Here is an 18,337-nt window from a genome sequence, read left to right on the forward strand (position 1 = left end):
AAGTCTACTTAAGATCCTTTCTCCCTCTCCCTCTGCCCATGCACACCTGCTCTCACTCTCTCAAATAAATAAATAAAATCTTAAAAAAAAAAAGGAATACAGTGAATGATATTGTAATAGCAATGTAATGGGACAGATGGTAGCAATACTTGTGGTGAACAAAGCATAATGTATAAACTTGCCAAACCACTAAGCTGTACACCTGAAACTAATGTAACATGGTATGTCAACAACAACAACAAAAAAGGAACTCAACCAGGCAAAAATAGTACAAACCTGAAGTCTCAGAAGAAACCAGGCTTCTGAAGATCAGATGGAAGGTATTCTTTCCCTTATAGATGTGTCATTAGGGCACTGATGACATTAGACCTCATAGATCTGGATCAGCCTCCCTTAGAGCGCCAATGGCTTTTTGAGCCTTCTATGCAAAGCTGCAAAAGGATTTCCCTCAGAATATGGTCGTGGAACAATTTTGAGGAGACAAATTAGGATGCAAAAGCAAAAGAACTGCGGGTTTAGGTAAAAGTCCCAAATAAATAAAACATCTTATACACATGTATACCAGGTCATAAACACAAGAAATGGTACATTAGGTAAAACCACTTTGCCTTTATTTGGCTAAATGACAAAGGCCCAAATAACTGGAACAAATCAATAACACTCACATAGGAAAACAATATATTGAACACCGATTGAGGAAAACACCCTGTGGATGCTGGCACTGCGGATGGGACTAACATTCATATCAAAGCTAGCGTTTCTTCCACCTTTTTCTTTTCAGGATCCTCCCTACAAAGCAACCCAACCAATCAAGTCTCTGTGTTTAAAATAGTCAGTGCCCCCTGAAGAAGGGTGGGAAAGCTCTCTTTAAACCTAAAGGAACACAACCTGAGTCATCCTAGTGTTAAACCTAGCACTTTGTTTTCTACCCCAATCTGAGTATTAACATAAAACTTTGGCAGATAGAAAATCTTTCCTCTTTCTTTTAGAGAAAATTAACATTTAATAATATAATCCCAAGAATATGTTCTACTTATTTGGAAAAATAGAAGCTAGGGACCACTCTTTATCCTATGACAATTTATTCTATGAGAGAAAACAAAAACATCATTGTATGACTTTGAAAAATACAACCTTTAAAAATACGTACATTGGTAAGCTTAAAAAAAATACCATTAGTTAAAACCATTATTAAGGGAGCTTTTTTTCCCTACCTGTTATTAGTTCAACTTCTGGTGAAAGGGTGTGCTGACAGAAAATGTAGAAGCTATGGCTTTTAGGAATTAAAGAAAAGCAGCAAAATATAATCGATTTGGAAAGATTTTAGATAGATCTAAAACAGGGTCAGAAAGGCAATGAGCTCCAGAATAGCAAAAGTTACCCACAGATTAAGATAATCCAGAGAAACCAAAGCACTGTGAAGAATCATCACAGGGAGAATATCCAGAGGCTGCCTGACCAGTTGTGTGGTCACAAGTAAAATAAGAAAAATCTAACTCAGGTGCTGCGTTATCGGCAATCAGATAAAGTCAAAAGTTCTCTTGACCTCCTTCATATTTTTTCTTATTTAGGATCTTCAACGTCCTCATATCCCCAACCTTCTTACCCAACCCTTAGCAAAATAATGCTCTTTGGCTCTAATTGTCAGAAACGGTGGCAGCAGTACAAAGGATCTGCTTCTACTGCTCGAAAGTTTCAACCTCTCCTCCTTACTGCTACCGAGTCTAGTGTATGAAAAGAGCAAACTTTCTGCCCAGACATCCCAAGATAACTAAAGTAGCACCTCCTCAGCATTCTGAGGAGGACGGAATGTCTCCGTTCTTCCGTCTTACAGACTGGGCTCTGAAGCCAACCAGTGTTTAAGGCTCTCCCACTTCTGCTACATTTGGCTTATTGCTTTGTGTGTGGGATTCAGGGAAATAGATAATAATATTAATATTAGAAATCAATCTTAACAGTTCATATTAAAATTAATAATAGCAGATTTACAGATCACAGGCATGGTCATGGTAGGCAAACCACTAACTTCATTTAATTAGGCACAAATGATCAAATAATACATCATCCCGACAGCTTCTTCCCTCCACCCATCCTTGTCCAGCACCTAGGATCCCATTTACCCCAAAGTAGCTAATATGCCACACCATAAATTTTCATCTTCAAGTCAAAATTACTTCAAGATGCACTAGTGTTAGGAGACTGAGGCCACAGAGGCTCGTCAAAAGGGGTGAGAGGGCTTTCCAAGCACATGTGCATATGCTGGACCTGGCAGTCTCAGAGAACTTACCAGCAGAGCGGTTATATTCCAAGGGCAGGGAATGCCAAAAGTAGCCCACTGACAGAGCAGAGGAAGAGATCCCCGACAGTATACTTGAGAGGAGTGACACACAGGGTGCAAAACCACATTCTGAGCATCTCCCTTGCCAGATACACTTGGTCAATATGTACCTTGAGGGAATAGGTAGGTGACCTTCAGTGATTTCATTATCTTTCTGTACCAAGGAAAATAAGACAGAAGTAGGCAAAATTCCCAAAGAGGGAAGACTAAAGCAGAAAAGTTAAAATACGTGATCCTATGAAGCTTGTTAATGGAGGAAAACAAGAACTTGTACTGTTGCAAAAAAAGGATTCCAAGCCAAAGCTCATGTAAACCATATCTGATAGCAAAAATAGCACTTCACGAGAAGAGTCAGAAATGTAGTTTTTGTAAGCCATCATGACAACAAGAGATTCCCCTCTTTGTGTCTCTACTCTGCTATACTCTGTCTCTCTGGGTGATCAGGAGTTATAAGAAACCAGGCAGTCCTGCTGTGATTCTAGCCTGATCCTCAGGCAGAAGAGCAGGTTTTACCAGAAAATATTTAGGGAGGAGACTATGAGATGCTCACAGCCCTAGCACTGGGGAAAGCAAAGATAAAATGTGGTTTTCTTAGCTGAAAACACCAAAACTCCACCCCACAAGGGGTATTTATGAGTGACAGGGTGGGGCCTGGACATAAGCAATTTTCCCCTGAACCCAGCTACAGGATTACTGAAGATGATGGTCTCCTCAGTCATGTAAGGGCACAATGCTAGAGGCTTAAAATGAGCTCATGCTCAACTGCAAGTGTTAAGCTTCAGCATCTCTGATGTGGGATATAAGTGGTGAATCCTCCTGGGCAACCTAACGGGAGCAGTGGGACCATAACCACCAGGCACACCTGGGAAAAGGAGAGAACCTGCCATTTTCTTGTAATCTTCTGTGGCCTGCTGGAGGGGCAGCGGAGGGAAGTCCCAACCAGCTGCAACTCTCAGAGGAAAAGAAACACTACCTGGAGCATTAGTTCCAGTCAAGAATATTCTTAAGAAGGACAGAGTTCAAGATAAGGCTTTAGGAAGGGGGGGGGGTGTTTCTTTATGCTTTTGTGTTTAAATTCTGTGCAAATCTCTCTAAATATTCAGTATGGCTTTGAGCAACATGGATTAACAGATCATGTTCAAACTGCAGACATTTACAAAGTATCCTCTGTAAAAAGCTAGGTAATAAGCACGAAATAGCAGGGCCAGGGACTTACTCACAGATGGGAAAATTAACCTAACCTGACCCTGTATAGGATTGAGTATTGTCCCACTCCCCTCCCCAATCACAATAAATCTGGACGTGTTCCTGCCTTCGAAGGTAGACTGTAGGAAAGAGATTGACGAGAGCTCCCAAATAATTGGGTGAGTGTTTTCTGAGAAGATGAACACAGCAGGAAAACCATAGCTGATGCCATGTGGTCTGGTTCCATCCCCATCAGTGTCTTCCATGGACCCCATTGGGTCCAACAAGAAACTCCTCAGGGAGTAAGAAAAGTTAGGCTCAGATCTCCTTCTTCTCACAGCCAGCCACATTGACACATGTGCCAGCAGTACATTTAGGGGATTTGTGTCTGAGTTTACTTAGCTTTTAGCTTTTTTGTTAAGGACACCAATTATGCTATTTCCCCTGCCCCCTGAAATCACTCATCAGCATGGCTCATTGCTTGAAAGACTTGGCAAGCCACTCTGCCTCAGAACAGAAGGCAAACACTATAGTGTATCAGGAAGAAAAGGCCTCTGAGTAATATACCACTTCCTTCTGCCCACTCCTCAGGGGCAAAAAATTAGTTCTACTTACAACATTTGAAAGACTAATTTTTAAAAAATTAATAAAAATGACAATTTCCCTGTCAAAATCACATGAACATAAACAGTAAAGCAAAGTCTGTAGGGAGGGTATATGGATGCAGTACAGGTTTCTGAGGTGCAGTCAGCCTCCTTCTTGGTGTGGATGGGTGATGTCTCCTGGAGAATAGGCTGTCTGATCCCATCCTAGGTCCTCCTGCCCCAACTTTCTTTCCTTTGTAGCTGTCCTTAGGTTTAGTGTCGGAATCACAATTCGAAATTCAACAGAGAGCTTCTGAAGGTGATGGGACAGAGGGAGGGGACAGGAAAGAAGGGATGAAAACTTAGTCTTCTTCATCCTCACTGATATCATAAGCTGCAGCCTTGTGCCTGGAGAGGTTTGCTGGGGAGGAAGGCGGGGAAGTCTTGCCAGAGAAGGGCCATCGGAAAGACGGGGATGGGGAGCGTTCCCGAGTGGGGCTGCTGCTGGGACTCTGCTTTGGACTGATGGCCTGCAGCATCCGGCCTTTACCCTCTTTCAGCATATGTTTCTGGGGAGACCAAAAGGAAGAATTAGAAGAAACCTAGGGATCCTACTAAATCACCACTGGAGGATCTGAGACTTTAAATTATCATGAGTGCCCTGTGCAATGCCAAAAGTGATCAAATACGCTAGGGGAGGGATACATCTAAAATTTTAAGCAATTTCCTCCCTAAAATAGTCCATGTTATGCTTCTTATCTAAGGGTTCCTACCTGTTATCCACAGTCACCCAATTCTTGATGACTATGTCAAAGGAATTCTTAAATGGCTACTTGGTCCAGAGTCTAGACTCCAGGCAAAAACAAAGGAACTCACTCAGACAAAAGGGTACCTATCCTAGTTTGAGAGCTCTCTGAAAAGGAAATTCTATATTCTCCCCAAATAATCTGTTCTGGTATCAAATACTTTCACAGTTAGATGCTTCTTGATATCCTAAGGCTCACCTGCTAAATAACTACACTCACCTTCTATTTGGCTTAAAGAGACCTTGTTACTCCTCAAGGACAGAACTCTCACCTCACCCAGCAGCTCTGCAGCAGCTGTTTGTACTGGACGCAGCTTTCTTTCTACTGTTCTTCGTTCTTTCCTTTCCTTTTTATCTAAAACTATAATATAAAAGCAAACTGGGCAAGGTCACTTGCTTATCACCAGATTTGGAGGTTGACAGAGAGCTGGCAATATTATTTAGGAGAATGTGTAACCTCTTTCTGTAATGAGTTTAAACAACTTTTGGGGGACAGTTGAAATATAGTTCTGCCCAGTATCAGGAACAGATTAGATAACTACTTAATGTTGATGTCCCTTTCTATAATGCTCTAATTCTTCACACAGCATGAAAATTACCTAAATTTTCCTGAAATTCCCTAAACTGTCCACCAGGAAAGAACATACCAGGGCTCCTTCTGGACCAAACATTTCCAGGAAACTTCCAATGAATTCTCGGGATTTCTCCTCCCATTTCTGAATGAGATCAATGCTTTTTTCCTCCACCTTCTGAACAAATTCTTTTGACTTTTCTTCCACGTCTTTCACTTTCTTCTTTACTTTGTCAACCCGCTCCTGCAAGTGGTATTTCTTCTCCTAAGTAAAGAAATAATTGTTTTAAGAAATAATACTCACTCTGACCTCCATTCCAAAGGGAGAAGAAAAAAAAAGTTTCAGCACATTACTGACACGATTTCCAGTCATCAGAATTTCACTTCACCCTAATCTCCTGTTTCTCTAGCATAGTAACAGATTAAGTATACTCTGGATGGTCACCTTATATGAAAGTGTGATAATTCAAACGTTACAGAAGCCTGGATTAAACTAAAGATATAGAGTATGCTCAGTAACCATTGGGCATATAGCCAAATGAAGTCAGATTTTTTAAGGCTACATTAAAACTAATGATGTACTTTATGTTGGCTAACAACACAATAATTTAAAAAAAAACATAAACTTGGAACATAAACATGCCCAACATAACCCAAACCCCATTCTAGATGAAGATATGTAAGAAGCCATAGGATTACTGCACAATATTGCCAAGAATAAGACAACTCTCATAGATTGAAGTAGCGGATCTTTTACTTAATTTGTTTATGGTATTGATGTTTTCCTGCTATCACTGGCTTATTCTATGATTTTAGAAGAGCTTTTTGTTCTATTTTTTAGTATTTAGAGGTCTGTTTGCTCATCTGCAAAATGAAGACACACTATGGTCCTACCAGCTTCCCTAAACAGAAGGGAAAATGGTATGGATCGGGGGAGGTTTAGCCAAAGGAAAAGTGTTTTCATAATTTCCAGATCATAAAGGGGAACGGGAATATGTTTAGTATTTTTAAACACCTGAAGAAGATTCTGTAGTAGGTGGTTAACAAGAGCTAGGGTTTATCTGCAAAGCTAAATATACCTGATGAAGCCATTTCACCTATTCATTATTCACAAAACTGGCAGCAGGTAAGGGAGCACGGTAAACTACTTGTACAGAAGATATAGTTAGCAGCTTTCTTCTTTTAAAATCAACTTTATTAAGATACAATTTATATACAAAATGTATAGCAGTTTGTTTCTAAAAGGTAATATTAAGCTAAGATAAACTATGCTTTCATAAATCAAATTTTATTTTTATTTTTTATTTATTTATTTAAAGATTTTATTTATTTATTTGAGAGAGAGACAGTGAGAGAGAGCATGAGCAAGAAGAAGATCAGAGGGAGAAGCAGACTCCCCATGGAGCTGGGAGCCCAATGCGGGACTCGATCCCGGGACTCCGGGATCATGACCTGAGCGGAAGGCAGTCGTCCAACCAACTGAGCCACCCAGGCGTCCCTCATAAATCAAATTTTAAAACTGAGGTCCACATGCCCTGAGAAATTGCATGCAAAATGTTGTGTGTGCCACTATCCACCCACACGGGGAGAGGATCCATAGCTTTCAATAAGTTTTCCAAAGACCAACCAATTACAAAAAAAAAAAAAAAAGGTATGAACTGCAGTTTTAAATATATTTGATACAAATACTATACTATGTTAAGTAACATATTCTTATTTAATTGGCTGTGTATTTTTATATCAATGTGTTGACTGATACTAGACCATAAAGGCAGAGAATGCCTCTGTTTTAATCTCTTTGTAAAGCTCAGCACAGTGTAATCAGCAAAGAGGCACTCATTGAATTTTGGAGGTGACGGTTACAACAAACAGAAAAGCAACTTTAGCTCAGATGAGGTAGGAGGTAAATGTGTGTCCTATAGGGCCAGGGAACTCTGGGATGAAGCTGGAACTCACGTTGATAAAGCTGACATTGAGCTCCTTTGCCGTGTAGCCCCTCTGTAGATTCCGTCTGGCATACACATCATAGTCCCGGACAATTCGGGTGATGATGTCTGATGTGGAGATACCTTCTGTCCTCTGTGTTGGTGCAAACATACCTAATCCAAGAACACACACATACACTGTGACATTCTGGTTAACTCAGGCCATAGGACTAGATGGAAATCAGGAGCAACATTCTTTTTCGCAAAAAATGATCTTCTATTACTAAGTGAAGTCTGGAGATACTGACATACAGGAGGAAGACTGAATCAAACGCTAGGGGTAAGGAAAGGAAGATCTAGATGGCCCTAATATTAAAATATATATATATATTAATATTATTATATGGGCCTGGGAGTTTCCTAAAATTAAAATACGTATCAAAAATAGATGCTTAGGGACGCCTGGGTGGCTCAGTCTGTTAAGCCTCTGCCTTTGGCTCAGGTCATGATCCTAGGGTCCTGGAATCAAGTCCCACATTGGGCTCCTTGCTCAGCGGGGAGCCTACTTTTCCCTCTGCCGGCTGCTCCCCCTGCTAGTGCTCTCTCTCTCTCTCGGACAAACAAACAAAATCTTTTTTTTTTTTAAGTTTTTTTTTTTTTAAAGATTGTATTTATTTATTTGACAGACAGAGATGACAAGTAGGCAGAGAGGCAGGCAGAGAGAGGAGGAAGCAGGCTCCCCACTGAGCAAAGAGCCTGACGTGGGGCTCTATCCCAGGACCCTGGGATCATGACCTGAGCTGAAGGCAGAGGCTTTAACCCACTGAGCCACCCAGGCGCCCCAAACAAACAAAATCTTAAAAAAAAAAGGGGGCACCTGGGTGGCTCAGTGGGTTAAGCCTTTGCCTTCGGCTCAGGTCATGATCCCAGGGTTCTGTGATCAAGCCCCGCATCGGGCTCTCTGCTCGGCGGGGAGCCTGCTTCCCTTCCTCTCTCTCTCTGCCTGCCTCTCTGCCTACCTGTGATCTCTGTCTGTCAAATAAATAAATAAAATCTTTAAAAAAAAAAAAAAAAAAGTAGATGCTTAGACTGCTAATTGATGGATATCCATGCTATGCTCACCTAAACCTCTTATCTGAAGTGTGATTGAAAGTAGATATTGAATTTCTAAGTGCATAAATTTTCCTTTGCAATGTAGCAATGTCATTGATTCTCTGTTGCTGCCTGAGACTTCATAAAGTGAGGATGTAGATCAGCTTACTTACCTGCTTCCTTGATGTGCTTATAAACATCATCGCTCCCAGCAGAAGAATAAGGGATGTCATCATGGGCTACAAAATCAATCTGAAATAAGGAAACATCATTTAAAACTGAGGATGAATGATATCAGAAAGAACCAGTAAATATTCCCCCAGAAAATACTCTCCCAGATTCAGAATAAAGGACAAGGAGAGGCCAGGCCTCAAGTGGACTTTTTTTCTTTATCTCTCTTTGCCTTGCTTCATAAATTCTGTGATTCATTCATAAGCCACACAATTTAATTTTTTTAATCTATTTATCACTCATAAATATGAAGTTGACCAGTTTCTTCTTTTTTTAGCTAATTCTCCTGGTCTACTGGAAGTGCTACCCTTACACTGCACACCAGTCACCATGCTGTAGTAAACACAACTGGAGGATTTGCTGGTGTGTTAGTGACTGGAGCTGAGGAAATCTCCCCATCCTCCTGGGTCTATAAAGATTGTCAAATAAGGTTTCTAAAAATATGCAAAAGAGGTCACTTCTTCCTTAGCTGGTTTCTCTCTCAGACCATGAGATGAGTGGGAATATAAAAATAGCAACCAAGAGCCCTTTTACTAGAACAGATACATCTATACTCCTGAGGAATGTGAAACTCAAAGCCATAAAAGACATTTAGGTCTTGGGTTCTATCATTTTACTACTGTCAATACCTCTTGCAACAGTGAGAAGAGATCAATAGCATGGGATCAATAATCTTTCAGAGAGATATGCTAACCTTACTTATTTAGTCATTCCTACGTAGGCCATATGCCCTTTACTAATGTAATTGCTAATAGGACTATACCTAATTCCCAGAAGCCAGTAGTGTGAAGCATGCCTATCAGGACTGTGTCAGAGACTCTCAGCTAACATCCTGCTTACCTATGAACAATTTGTCAGGGATTGATAGGCTGCAAAGTGAAAATAAGAATGGTGGCCAAGTAAGACTGCTGGCTGAGGATTCACTGCTAACAAAGAGAAAAGGGAAGTTAAAAGTTCCTCTAACCTCTTCTGCCTGAGCCTGCCTGGCTCTGGTTGCTGAAAATAATCTTATTCACCACCTTTAGTATCACTGGCTCGCAAGTATTGATATAGAAAAGCTAGAGAACTATGAAAGGTCTGTCCTAATCCCAAATAGTTTTAACAGATACCCTTTAGCTTCAGGCCTATCGCCAAGTATTGGTTTTAAAGCACTTTGGCTACTTTTGTTCTTTCTGCCTCACTGAACAGTTCACCTTTGACATTCCACATACTCCTGCTGAGAACTGACAATATGCTTGCTGGTTTCTCAAGTTTGGGGACCTCAACCTGACCTGATAAACTCTTCTCACCTTCCCACCTTTTAGAGGAAACCTGTTTCTTTAACATGAGAATTAAAAGGAGTGAGGGGTTTTATACTACTAACTCAATGAGTAAAAATGAGAAACCTCCTGGTTTCTGATGCTATACAACTTCTAGCCCAAAATCAAAGCCATGAAACTAGATTTAAGTCAATATATAAGAGAACTCTATGTTTATCTATCTTGTTTCCTGGAACTCTCTGAGAGCACAGCTCAGGCTCTGTATATTCTATAGGACTGGTATGTTAGGAGGATGGACACATTCATAGTGTGGGGGTATAAAAATCACTTAACTGAAGAGTTCAGTTTCTAGCCCTGCTACTGTGTATCCTGGACCAGGTTATTTGGTCTCTCTGGCTCTATTCTCATATGTAAAGTAGAAAGAATAGCTACCCAATAAGATTGTTTTGGGGAGCAAATGAAATATAATGGATATTAAAGTATTTATAAACCACCAAACACCATATAAATGTCAGGGATGATCATAATTAGTAGTAATATCACAGTCATCTCCTCTGTGTGAAATTTACATAGTGCACAGAAGTAAAAAAAGGCTAGTGGAAAACTACCCCAAATCACAGAAGTCTTGAGAGTTGAGGGAATTCCAGAACGAGGGATGGGGACGTGTGTTCAGTTTCTTACCCGGTGTTCTGCCAGGAACTCTGGTGTCAAGGTCCAGGGGGCATTCCTCACCACCTCATCCACATAGCGGCAGTGCTGTACTGCATCATAGCGCTCATTTTCATTCATCACCGTGAAGCCTTTGAAGTTGTGCGTAAGCTCATCACTGCAAACTGAGTTCACCACACCATAGAGTTGTAAGTCAAAGTCCTCTTTGCTTAACCATTCCTCAGTCACCAACCTCTCCCATTTCCTATGACTGTAACCAATCTTCCCACCAGAGAAGAATTTCCTGGGTCCAACTCAATCTGAGTAATAATGCTTTTCCTAATCCAAGATATACCTTCAGGACCAAGTACTCACAAAAAGTATGTTCACACTTTGGAGAGAAGATAAAACAAGGGCCTAAAATCTTTGGCTTTGAAATTAACCTCCTGTGAATTTATGCATCACTTAAGTTTTTAAAAATGTTTTCATGTATTTTCATAAGACTGTATTAGACCACATAACATTTGCTTAACAGACTTTTGCACTTCAGTTGATTCAAAATGATAAACAGGGCTGCCTGGGTGGCTCAGTCAGCTGAGCATTTGATGCTTGGTTTCAGCTTAGGTCATGGTCTCAGGGTTCTGGGATCAAGCCCTGTGTCAGGCTCTGTGCGCAGCACAGGCTGCTTGTCCTTCTCCCTCCCTCACTGCTTACCCACCTCCCACGCCCCTCCCACACACTTGCTCTCAAATAAATAAATAAAATCTTAAAAAAAAAAAAGACAAACTGAAATCTAGAATAAATGCTGTTCTTAAGTAGGCCATAGGGGTCACTGTTGCACCCAAAACTGCGGAAACTCAGCTAAAAACACTGAGATAAAAACTGGACCTCTCAAGTGTGTAAACCTGGCGATTCACAGACCTGTACCCCTGGGGATAAAAAAATATATGTTTATAAAAAATAAAATTTAAAGAAAAAAAAAAACTGGACCCCTCAGGTCAGAGTGCTTGGAGCTTCTCTCACCAGGTTTATATAATTCATATACTTCATGTTTTAGAGAGGCTGTTCCATATCTCTCATTTAAAAACCAAAACAAGGGGCCCCTGGGTGGCTCAGTGGGTTAAGCCTCTGCCTTTGGCTCAGGTCATGATCTTACAGTCTTGGAATCAAGCCCTGCATTGGGCTCCCTGCTCAGCAGGGAGCCGGCTTCCCCCTCTCCCTCTGCCTGCCTCTCTGCCTACTTGTGACCTTTCTTTCTGTCAAATAAATAATCTTTTAAAAAATAAAAATAAATAAAAACAAAAACAAGACCCAGTATTCATGTTACAATAGGAGAAAAAGGCTACTATAATTTTTTTTTTTTCTGGAAAGCACCTAAAGTCATCAGATGTTTTCTTACCTCCCACAATGAGGTATGTATTAGGGAAAAGGTTCTTTGCTTGCATCAGAGCCCGAGCATGACCACAGTGAAATAAGTCAAATATTCCATCAGCATAAACTCTCACAGGCCGATCACCTAAATCCAAAGGAAAGAATTTATCACAAAAACACACTGATTCAATACCTCATTTTTGACGAATGGAAATGACACTGTGTTCCATCTTTGCATATCCCTCTCTCAAGGTGCTCTCTGGATATTCACTCTAATGGAAGGGTGGGTTGGGGTTGTGAGGAATAATATCACAGACTTTTTTGGCTCCAAAGACACTTTTGACATCACATCCATTGACTCTGTTAGTCTGATTTCATCAAACTGCTCATGGAACTGGATTTCATGATTGCTTTTTCTTGAAGTTATTTTAGAAGTAAATGGGGGGGCGCCTGGGTGGCTCAGTGGGTTAAAGCCTCTGCCTTCGGCTCAGGTTATGATCCCAAAGTCCTGGGATCGAGCCCCACATCGGGCTCTCTGCTCAGCAGGGAGCCTGCTTCCTCCTCTCTCTCTGCCTGCCTCTCTGTCTACTTGTGATCTCTGTCAAATAAATAAATAAAATCTAAAAAAAAAAAAAAGAAGTAAATGGGAAGGGGTGGCTGGGTGGCTCAGTTAGTTAAGTGTTTGTCTTCTGCTCAGGTCATGATCTTAGGGTCCTAGGATTGAGCCCCGAATCAGGCTCTGCCCAGCGGGGAGTCTGCTTCTCTCTCTCCCTCTGCCACTTGTGTTCTCTTGCTTGTTCTCTCATTTTCAGGCTGCTTGATTACTAATAACTAAGCTTTGCTTTGAAAATAAACCTCCTTTCAATTGCCCAGTAGTAAGAAGTGATCCATAGGGGTGAGACAAAGAAGGTGAAAGGGGTGAAGGTAAGTATCAGTTACCAATTTATGGCTTCTTAGTCCCAGTCACCCTCAATACCCACTCTGTGATAACAGATGGGATTCCTTCAAGTATTTCTCCCTGACAGCGAGCATGATATTATACTTTCTCAGTAGAGGGAGATATACTAAGTATTTGGAAGTCAAATATAAATCCTACAGGACTTTGTATTAGTGCTTTTCCTTTTTTCTCCATTAGTGAGAATAACAGAGACCAGATTGTCAATTTATTAGTAGTAGTGGACTATGAAAGAAAAGCCAAGAAATGACTTCTTGGAGGTACAAGACTAATACCACACACACTGAGAATGGAATTGACATTACCAGTTCCTTATGCTTCAAATAATAAATCTAACAAGTCCTAGGAACATATTCCCATATGTGAATAAAAGAAGAGTATTTAACTCTTAACTGCTATAGAAGCAGAAAATAACATTAGGAACAGCTATATCATTCTGGGAAAGAAGGGGAGACTCATCAGATATACCATACCGAAGGGAGGGGTAAGACACATCTCCCTCCTTGAGGACAATGAAACAAAGAGGAGAAAACTGGTTCTCAGGTTTGTGGACATTTCTTTCCAGATAGCTTTATCCATAAATAAGTAGCTTTTAAACTGAGAAATTATACACTGGTGATAGAAATATAAATTGGTACAAAAATTTTAAGGGCAATTAGAGGGGTGCCTCAGCAGGAGTCTGCTTCTCCCTTCCCCTACTTGTGCATGTGCACAGTATATGCATGCTCTCTCTCAAATAAATAAATAAAACCTTTTTTAAAAAGGCAATTAGACAATATCTATTAAAAGACAAATAAATGCTTTTACACTTTTTTTCTGGAAAGCACCTAAAGTCATCAGATGTTTTCTTATCTCCTACAACGGCCCAGCTATTCCAATTCTAGAAACTTATTTCACAGATAGATTTGTAAATATGTATGTTACTCAATGCAGCATAGTTTGTAATAATAAAAGTTTAGAAACAGCCCAAATTTCAATGGAAGGACTGAATGTACCATGATACACCCACTAAAAGGGTGGGAGGGAGGGATACTGGGTGGCTGTGAGATAGTGGTAATAGGAAGACATTTCATTCTGTGCCCTGTTTGTACTTTATGAATGTTAGGCCATGGGAATGTACTGATTTTATAATACAGGAATTAAAATTTTTAAATAAAATAGATATGCCAATACAATGAAAAACAAATAATATAATAGATTTAAGAGTCAGAAAAATTAGAGCTCCAACTTAACTACCAGCATCCCTCCTCTGTAATGTTAACCTTTTTAAGACTCAGTTTCTTCATCCATAAAACAAAGCAAAAGAAAACAAAATCTGAGGAGCATAATGTCTTCTACATCCTAGAAATCATAACCATGAAGTAACTAACAAAGCATAGAATACAAAAACTAAGAATATTTGTTGTTTCTTTGACATTAGCGTACAGCTGGGCAAAGCAAGATGAGGGGGATTTAGCTCCATAAACATATTTCCAGGATGGTGGAAAGAGTAAAGAATGCTGCTGATCAATTGGCTGTTTGCCAGAGTTAATCATCTAGTTATCAAGCCAAGTCACCACTGAACCCTTTCTCAGACCAAACTCCAGATGTGCTTCTTGCCCTCTTCAGTGTTTCCCCAGCCTCCTAAACTCTCAATTCCCCATGACTTACCCCCCAAGTCTTTGGCAAACCCAGACTAATACGGTAACAAAATGGCCAGAAGAGACCACCATTGAATGAGAAAATGCGGGAACAAAGCACAGGTTATTCATTCTTTTACCAAGTGTCTACTGGCCAGGATGACCAAATCCTGATTCATATGTTGTCTCAGCATATTATTAAGAGCAACCCCCTTTCACTTTCAAAATGGTCCTGATTTGTATTATAAATTATAGTCCTTGCATCACTGTTGGCTAAATAAATACATGTTCTCCTTTAGGCAGAACCGACCTGTGTTTCAATTTTTTAATATATTTTTGATATATCCATCTTTTGATATATCCTCTCAAATACCTATCACCGAAACTTCTGTTCTGACACATTCCACTGCCCTTCACACTTTGCCTTTTTCCCTCTTTCTCCTAGAAAACATACTGCTGACTTTTTTCTTTCATCTTCCAAAAGAAATAAGCTTTTCATCTCTTCAGCCATATTTGTTTTTTCTCTGGGTAGTGAGTTTTCTCCTAGATTATACCAACTTCTTTCTTGTATTCCCTTAACCTCCCTAGTGAAAACATGGTATGTGGTGGGGAAGGATGCCCCCTTGTACTAGTTATTGGTTTAAAATTCATTAATTGTGGCATGTGTAGATTCTTTATTGGTTTACTCCTTGTCCAACACTGGCATGAATAGTCATGTGGTTATTTCATATAAGACTGAACAGATGGAATGCTATATAGGAGAACAACTAGAGACCAAATCAGACCTGCAAACTTTATAGGCTAATTTGTGATTCTTTTTTCCACCTAAAATGCAATCAGATTGCCAATAGCCTTCTATTATTTATAACTAATGTCTACAAAGAGCAGCATCACTCCAGGGTGAAAAGAACACAAAGATGGAACAACTTGGGCTTTAGTTTCAGTTCTATCACTAATTATTTGTTTTATTATAGGAGAACTTTCACTTCTTAGTTTCTGTGGACTTCAATTTCTTCATGTGTACAATGAAGAGATGATAAAGTAGATATTCTGAAAAAAATGACTTATAAAATTCTATTCTAAAATTGTTAAAAATTAAATTAGTTGGTGCTTGTTAATTATAAGCTTCAAAACTTGGGAATAGTACACATGCACACACAAACATTTTATGTACCACAGGTGGTTTGTGGACAGATTAGCAACAAGCTGGGTAATATAGCTAATGTGATCAGATCTGAGTGAGGTACCACATTCTGAATGTGTGTTATCAGAGAGAACATGAAAATATCTTGCCTTCAACAGGTCTACTATCACATCTGAATGTGATTCTTGAACTGTTTGATGGCATTTTGAAATTTGACCTGCTGCCACTACACCATTCTGTTGTCATTTTACCCTACCCCATTGGCCTGCTTATTACTCAAGGGGAGTAGTAAGAGTTAAAAACAAGAGTAAAACAACACTATAATTAAGCATTTACTTACAAGGAGTTCCTCTGCTGGCTTCTTCCATAGTTACCCTGACATAGGGCTTACTAAAGTCGACCTCAATTTCATCAGAAAAAGGAGCTGGCTGCTGTAAGCCCTTAAGAGGAAAGTGAAGGAAAACAAAGTTAAGTTTGATGGTACAGACTGAAATACCCCAAAAATGGCAGCTTTAAAGAACAACCAGTTATTCAATATACTGGTGATTAAATTCCTCCTAAATCATGTAACAAAAGAAAAAAAAGGCATTTCAAAATGGCAAGTGAAAGTTGCAACCTTTTACCAAATGGGTAAATCAGTAAATCATGATATGAAAGATAAGTGTCTTACTGGTGATTTCAGGGTAATATTGAGCGAGGTGCCTGGGAAAACTAGGCACAGTCCCAACTAACTGGGTCCTAAATAACGGCTCCTCCGCTGTCTGGCAGAACACACGACCCTGTTCTATGTGATGAAACTGCCAAAGTTCTTAAGCACATTTTCAACTATGGGATTTCAACTAGGGGACTGGCTAGGCAAATAGCTCCTGTATGCTTTATCAATTGTGATTATTACTGTATAATGCTTTACACTGTAAGTATGTTCTAATGCTCACAACAGCCCTGTGAGGCAAGAAGTACAATAATTCTCAATTTAAAGATGAGGAAAACAAGGTTCAAAGAAATTATATGAATTATATGCAATTACTTAGAGGCAAAGCTGAAATAAGAATGCAGGAATGCTCTTTCCTCTACAAAGGAAAGTCTTACTTAAGAGTTTTTGTTAATACTCTTAAGTATTTTATTCTATTTGTTGCTATTGTGAAGGGAATTGTTTTTCTTAACTTTATTTTTGGATTGTTCCTTGCTAGTATATAAAAATGCAAATTGATTTATAAATGCAAATGTGTCTGTGTGTATAATTTCAGATGATTTTTGTATATTGATTGTGGCCCTGTGACTTTGCTAAACTCAATTATTAGTTGAAGCACTTTGGTAGATTCCTTAGGATTTTCTACATATGAGATCATGTCATCTATGACTAAAGATGTTCTACTTCTTTCCAATCTGGATGCCTTTAATTTCCTTTTTATTATCCCTTATTGCCTTAGGTGGAATCTCTAGCATAATGGTGAACAAAAGTAACAAGGACAAATATCTTAGGGGTGAAGTATGCAATCTTTTACCATTAAATATTATGTTAACTGTAGGTTTTTTTGTGGATGCCATTTATCAACTGAGGAATTGCCCTCCTTTTTGCAATTTGTTGAGAGTTTTTATAATAAATAGGTGTTGGATTTTGTCACATGCTTTTTCTGCATTACTGAAACAATCAAATTCTGGTTTTGTCTTTTGTTACTTATGGTGTATTAGATTAATTGATTTTAGGATGTCAAACCAACCTTGCATTCCAGAGTGAAATCCCCCTTGGTCATACTATATAAATCTTTTTATATCTTCCTAGATTTGTTAATATATTGTTAAGGATTTTTGCATGTAAGTTCATGAGAAATTTTTAACTATGGTTTCCTTTTTTTGTGCTTTTTTCCTCCCCTGGGTTTGATGTTTGGTTTCATAAAATGGGATAGAAAGCATTCTCTATTTTCTGAAACTGTTCAGAATAGGAAACTATTTCTTCCTTAAATATTTGGAAGAATTGATCAGTCAAGCAGCTGGGACTGGTCTTGTCTTTGTGGGAAGATTTTTAAAAATTAATTAAATTTTTTTTTTAACTTGGTATAAGTCCATTCAGATTTTCTATTTCATTTTGGGTTAGTCTTGATAATTTGTCTCTTCCTAGGAATGTCTATTTTATTTAAATTGTCAAATTTTTTTGGCATTCAGTTGTTTATAACATTCCCTTATCTGTTGGGCTATAGTAATGTTGGCTTAGAATTTTAAATTCTAAATAGATTACATCATGATTGGGCTGAATCCAGGGACTGGGAAGACATTGTTTTGTTTTGTTTTCAGATAAGGATGGACTTATTATAATTAGGTTTTAGATTTTTATTTATTTGAGAGAGAATGAGTAGAGGGAGAGGCAGAAGGGTAGAATCCTCAAGCAGACTCCCACCCTGGGTACAGAGCCTGACTCAGGGTTCACCATGAGATCATAACCTAAGAGAAACTAAGAGTTGGATGCTCAACTGACTGAGACACCCAGGTGGCATCCTTTAAGACTAACTTTTAAAATTAAAATGCATTTCTTTTTGAGGCACCTGGGTGGCTCAGTTGGTTAGGTGTCCAACTCTTGATTTCAGCTCAGGTCATGATCTCAGGATTGTAAGC

The 18,337-nt window shown here is 39.3% G+C and overlaps 1 protein-coding gene across 2 annotated transcripts in view; it reads right to left on the reverse strand.

Moving 5' to 3' along the window:
* Positions 1 to 580: 580 nt before the first annotated feature.
* The window catches only part of LOC111155080 (phosphate cytidylyltransferase 1, choline, alpha), a 45,945-nt gene continuing 28,188 nt past the window's right edge, over positions 581 to 18,337 (reverse strand). For both annotated transcript variants that reach the window (XM_022515125.1, XM_022515124.1), the window contains exons 3-9: positions 16,068 to 16,167; positions 12,038 to 12,154; positions 10,672 to 10,823; positions 8,674 to 8,752; positions 7,440 to 7,582; positions 5,560 to 5,748; positions 581 to 4,676 (exon numbers count right to left, since the gene is read on the reverse strand). In XM_022515125.1, the coding sequence (XP_022370833.1) occupies positions 4,470 to 4,676; positions 5,560 to 5,748; positions 7,440 to 7,582; positions 8,674 to 8,752; positions 10,672 to 10,823; positions 12,038 to 12,154; positions 16,068 to 16,167 (987 nt within the window). In that variant the 3' untranslated portion in view covers positions 581 to 4,469. The remainder of the gene's footprint in view (positions 4,677 to 5,559; positions 5,749 to 7,439; positions 7,583 to 8,673; positions 8,753 to 10,671; positions 10,824 to 12,037; positions 12,155 to 16,067; positions 16,168 to 18,337) is intronic.

Source organism: Enhydra lutris, unplaced genomic scaffold (assembly GCF_002288905.1).
Source record: "Enhydra lutris kenyoni isolate GAN:26980312 unplaced genomic scaffold, ASM228890v2 scaffoldscaffold39, whole genome shotgun sequence".
Classification (NCBI taxonomy): domain Eukaryota; kingdom Metazoa; phylum Chordata; class Mammalia; order Carnivora; family Mustelidae; genus Enhydra; species Enhydra lutris.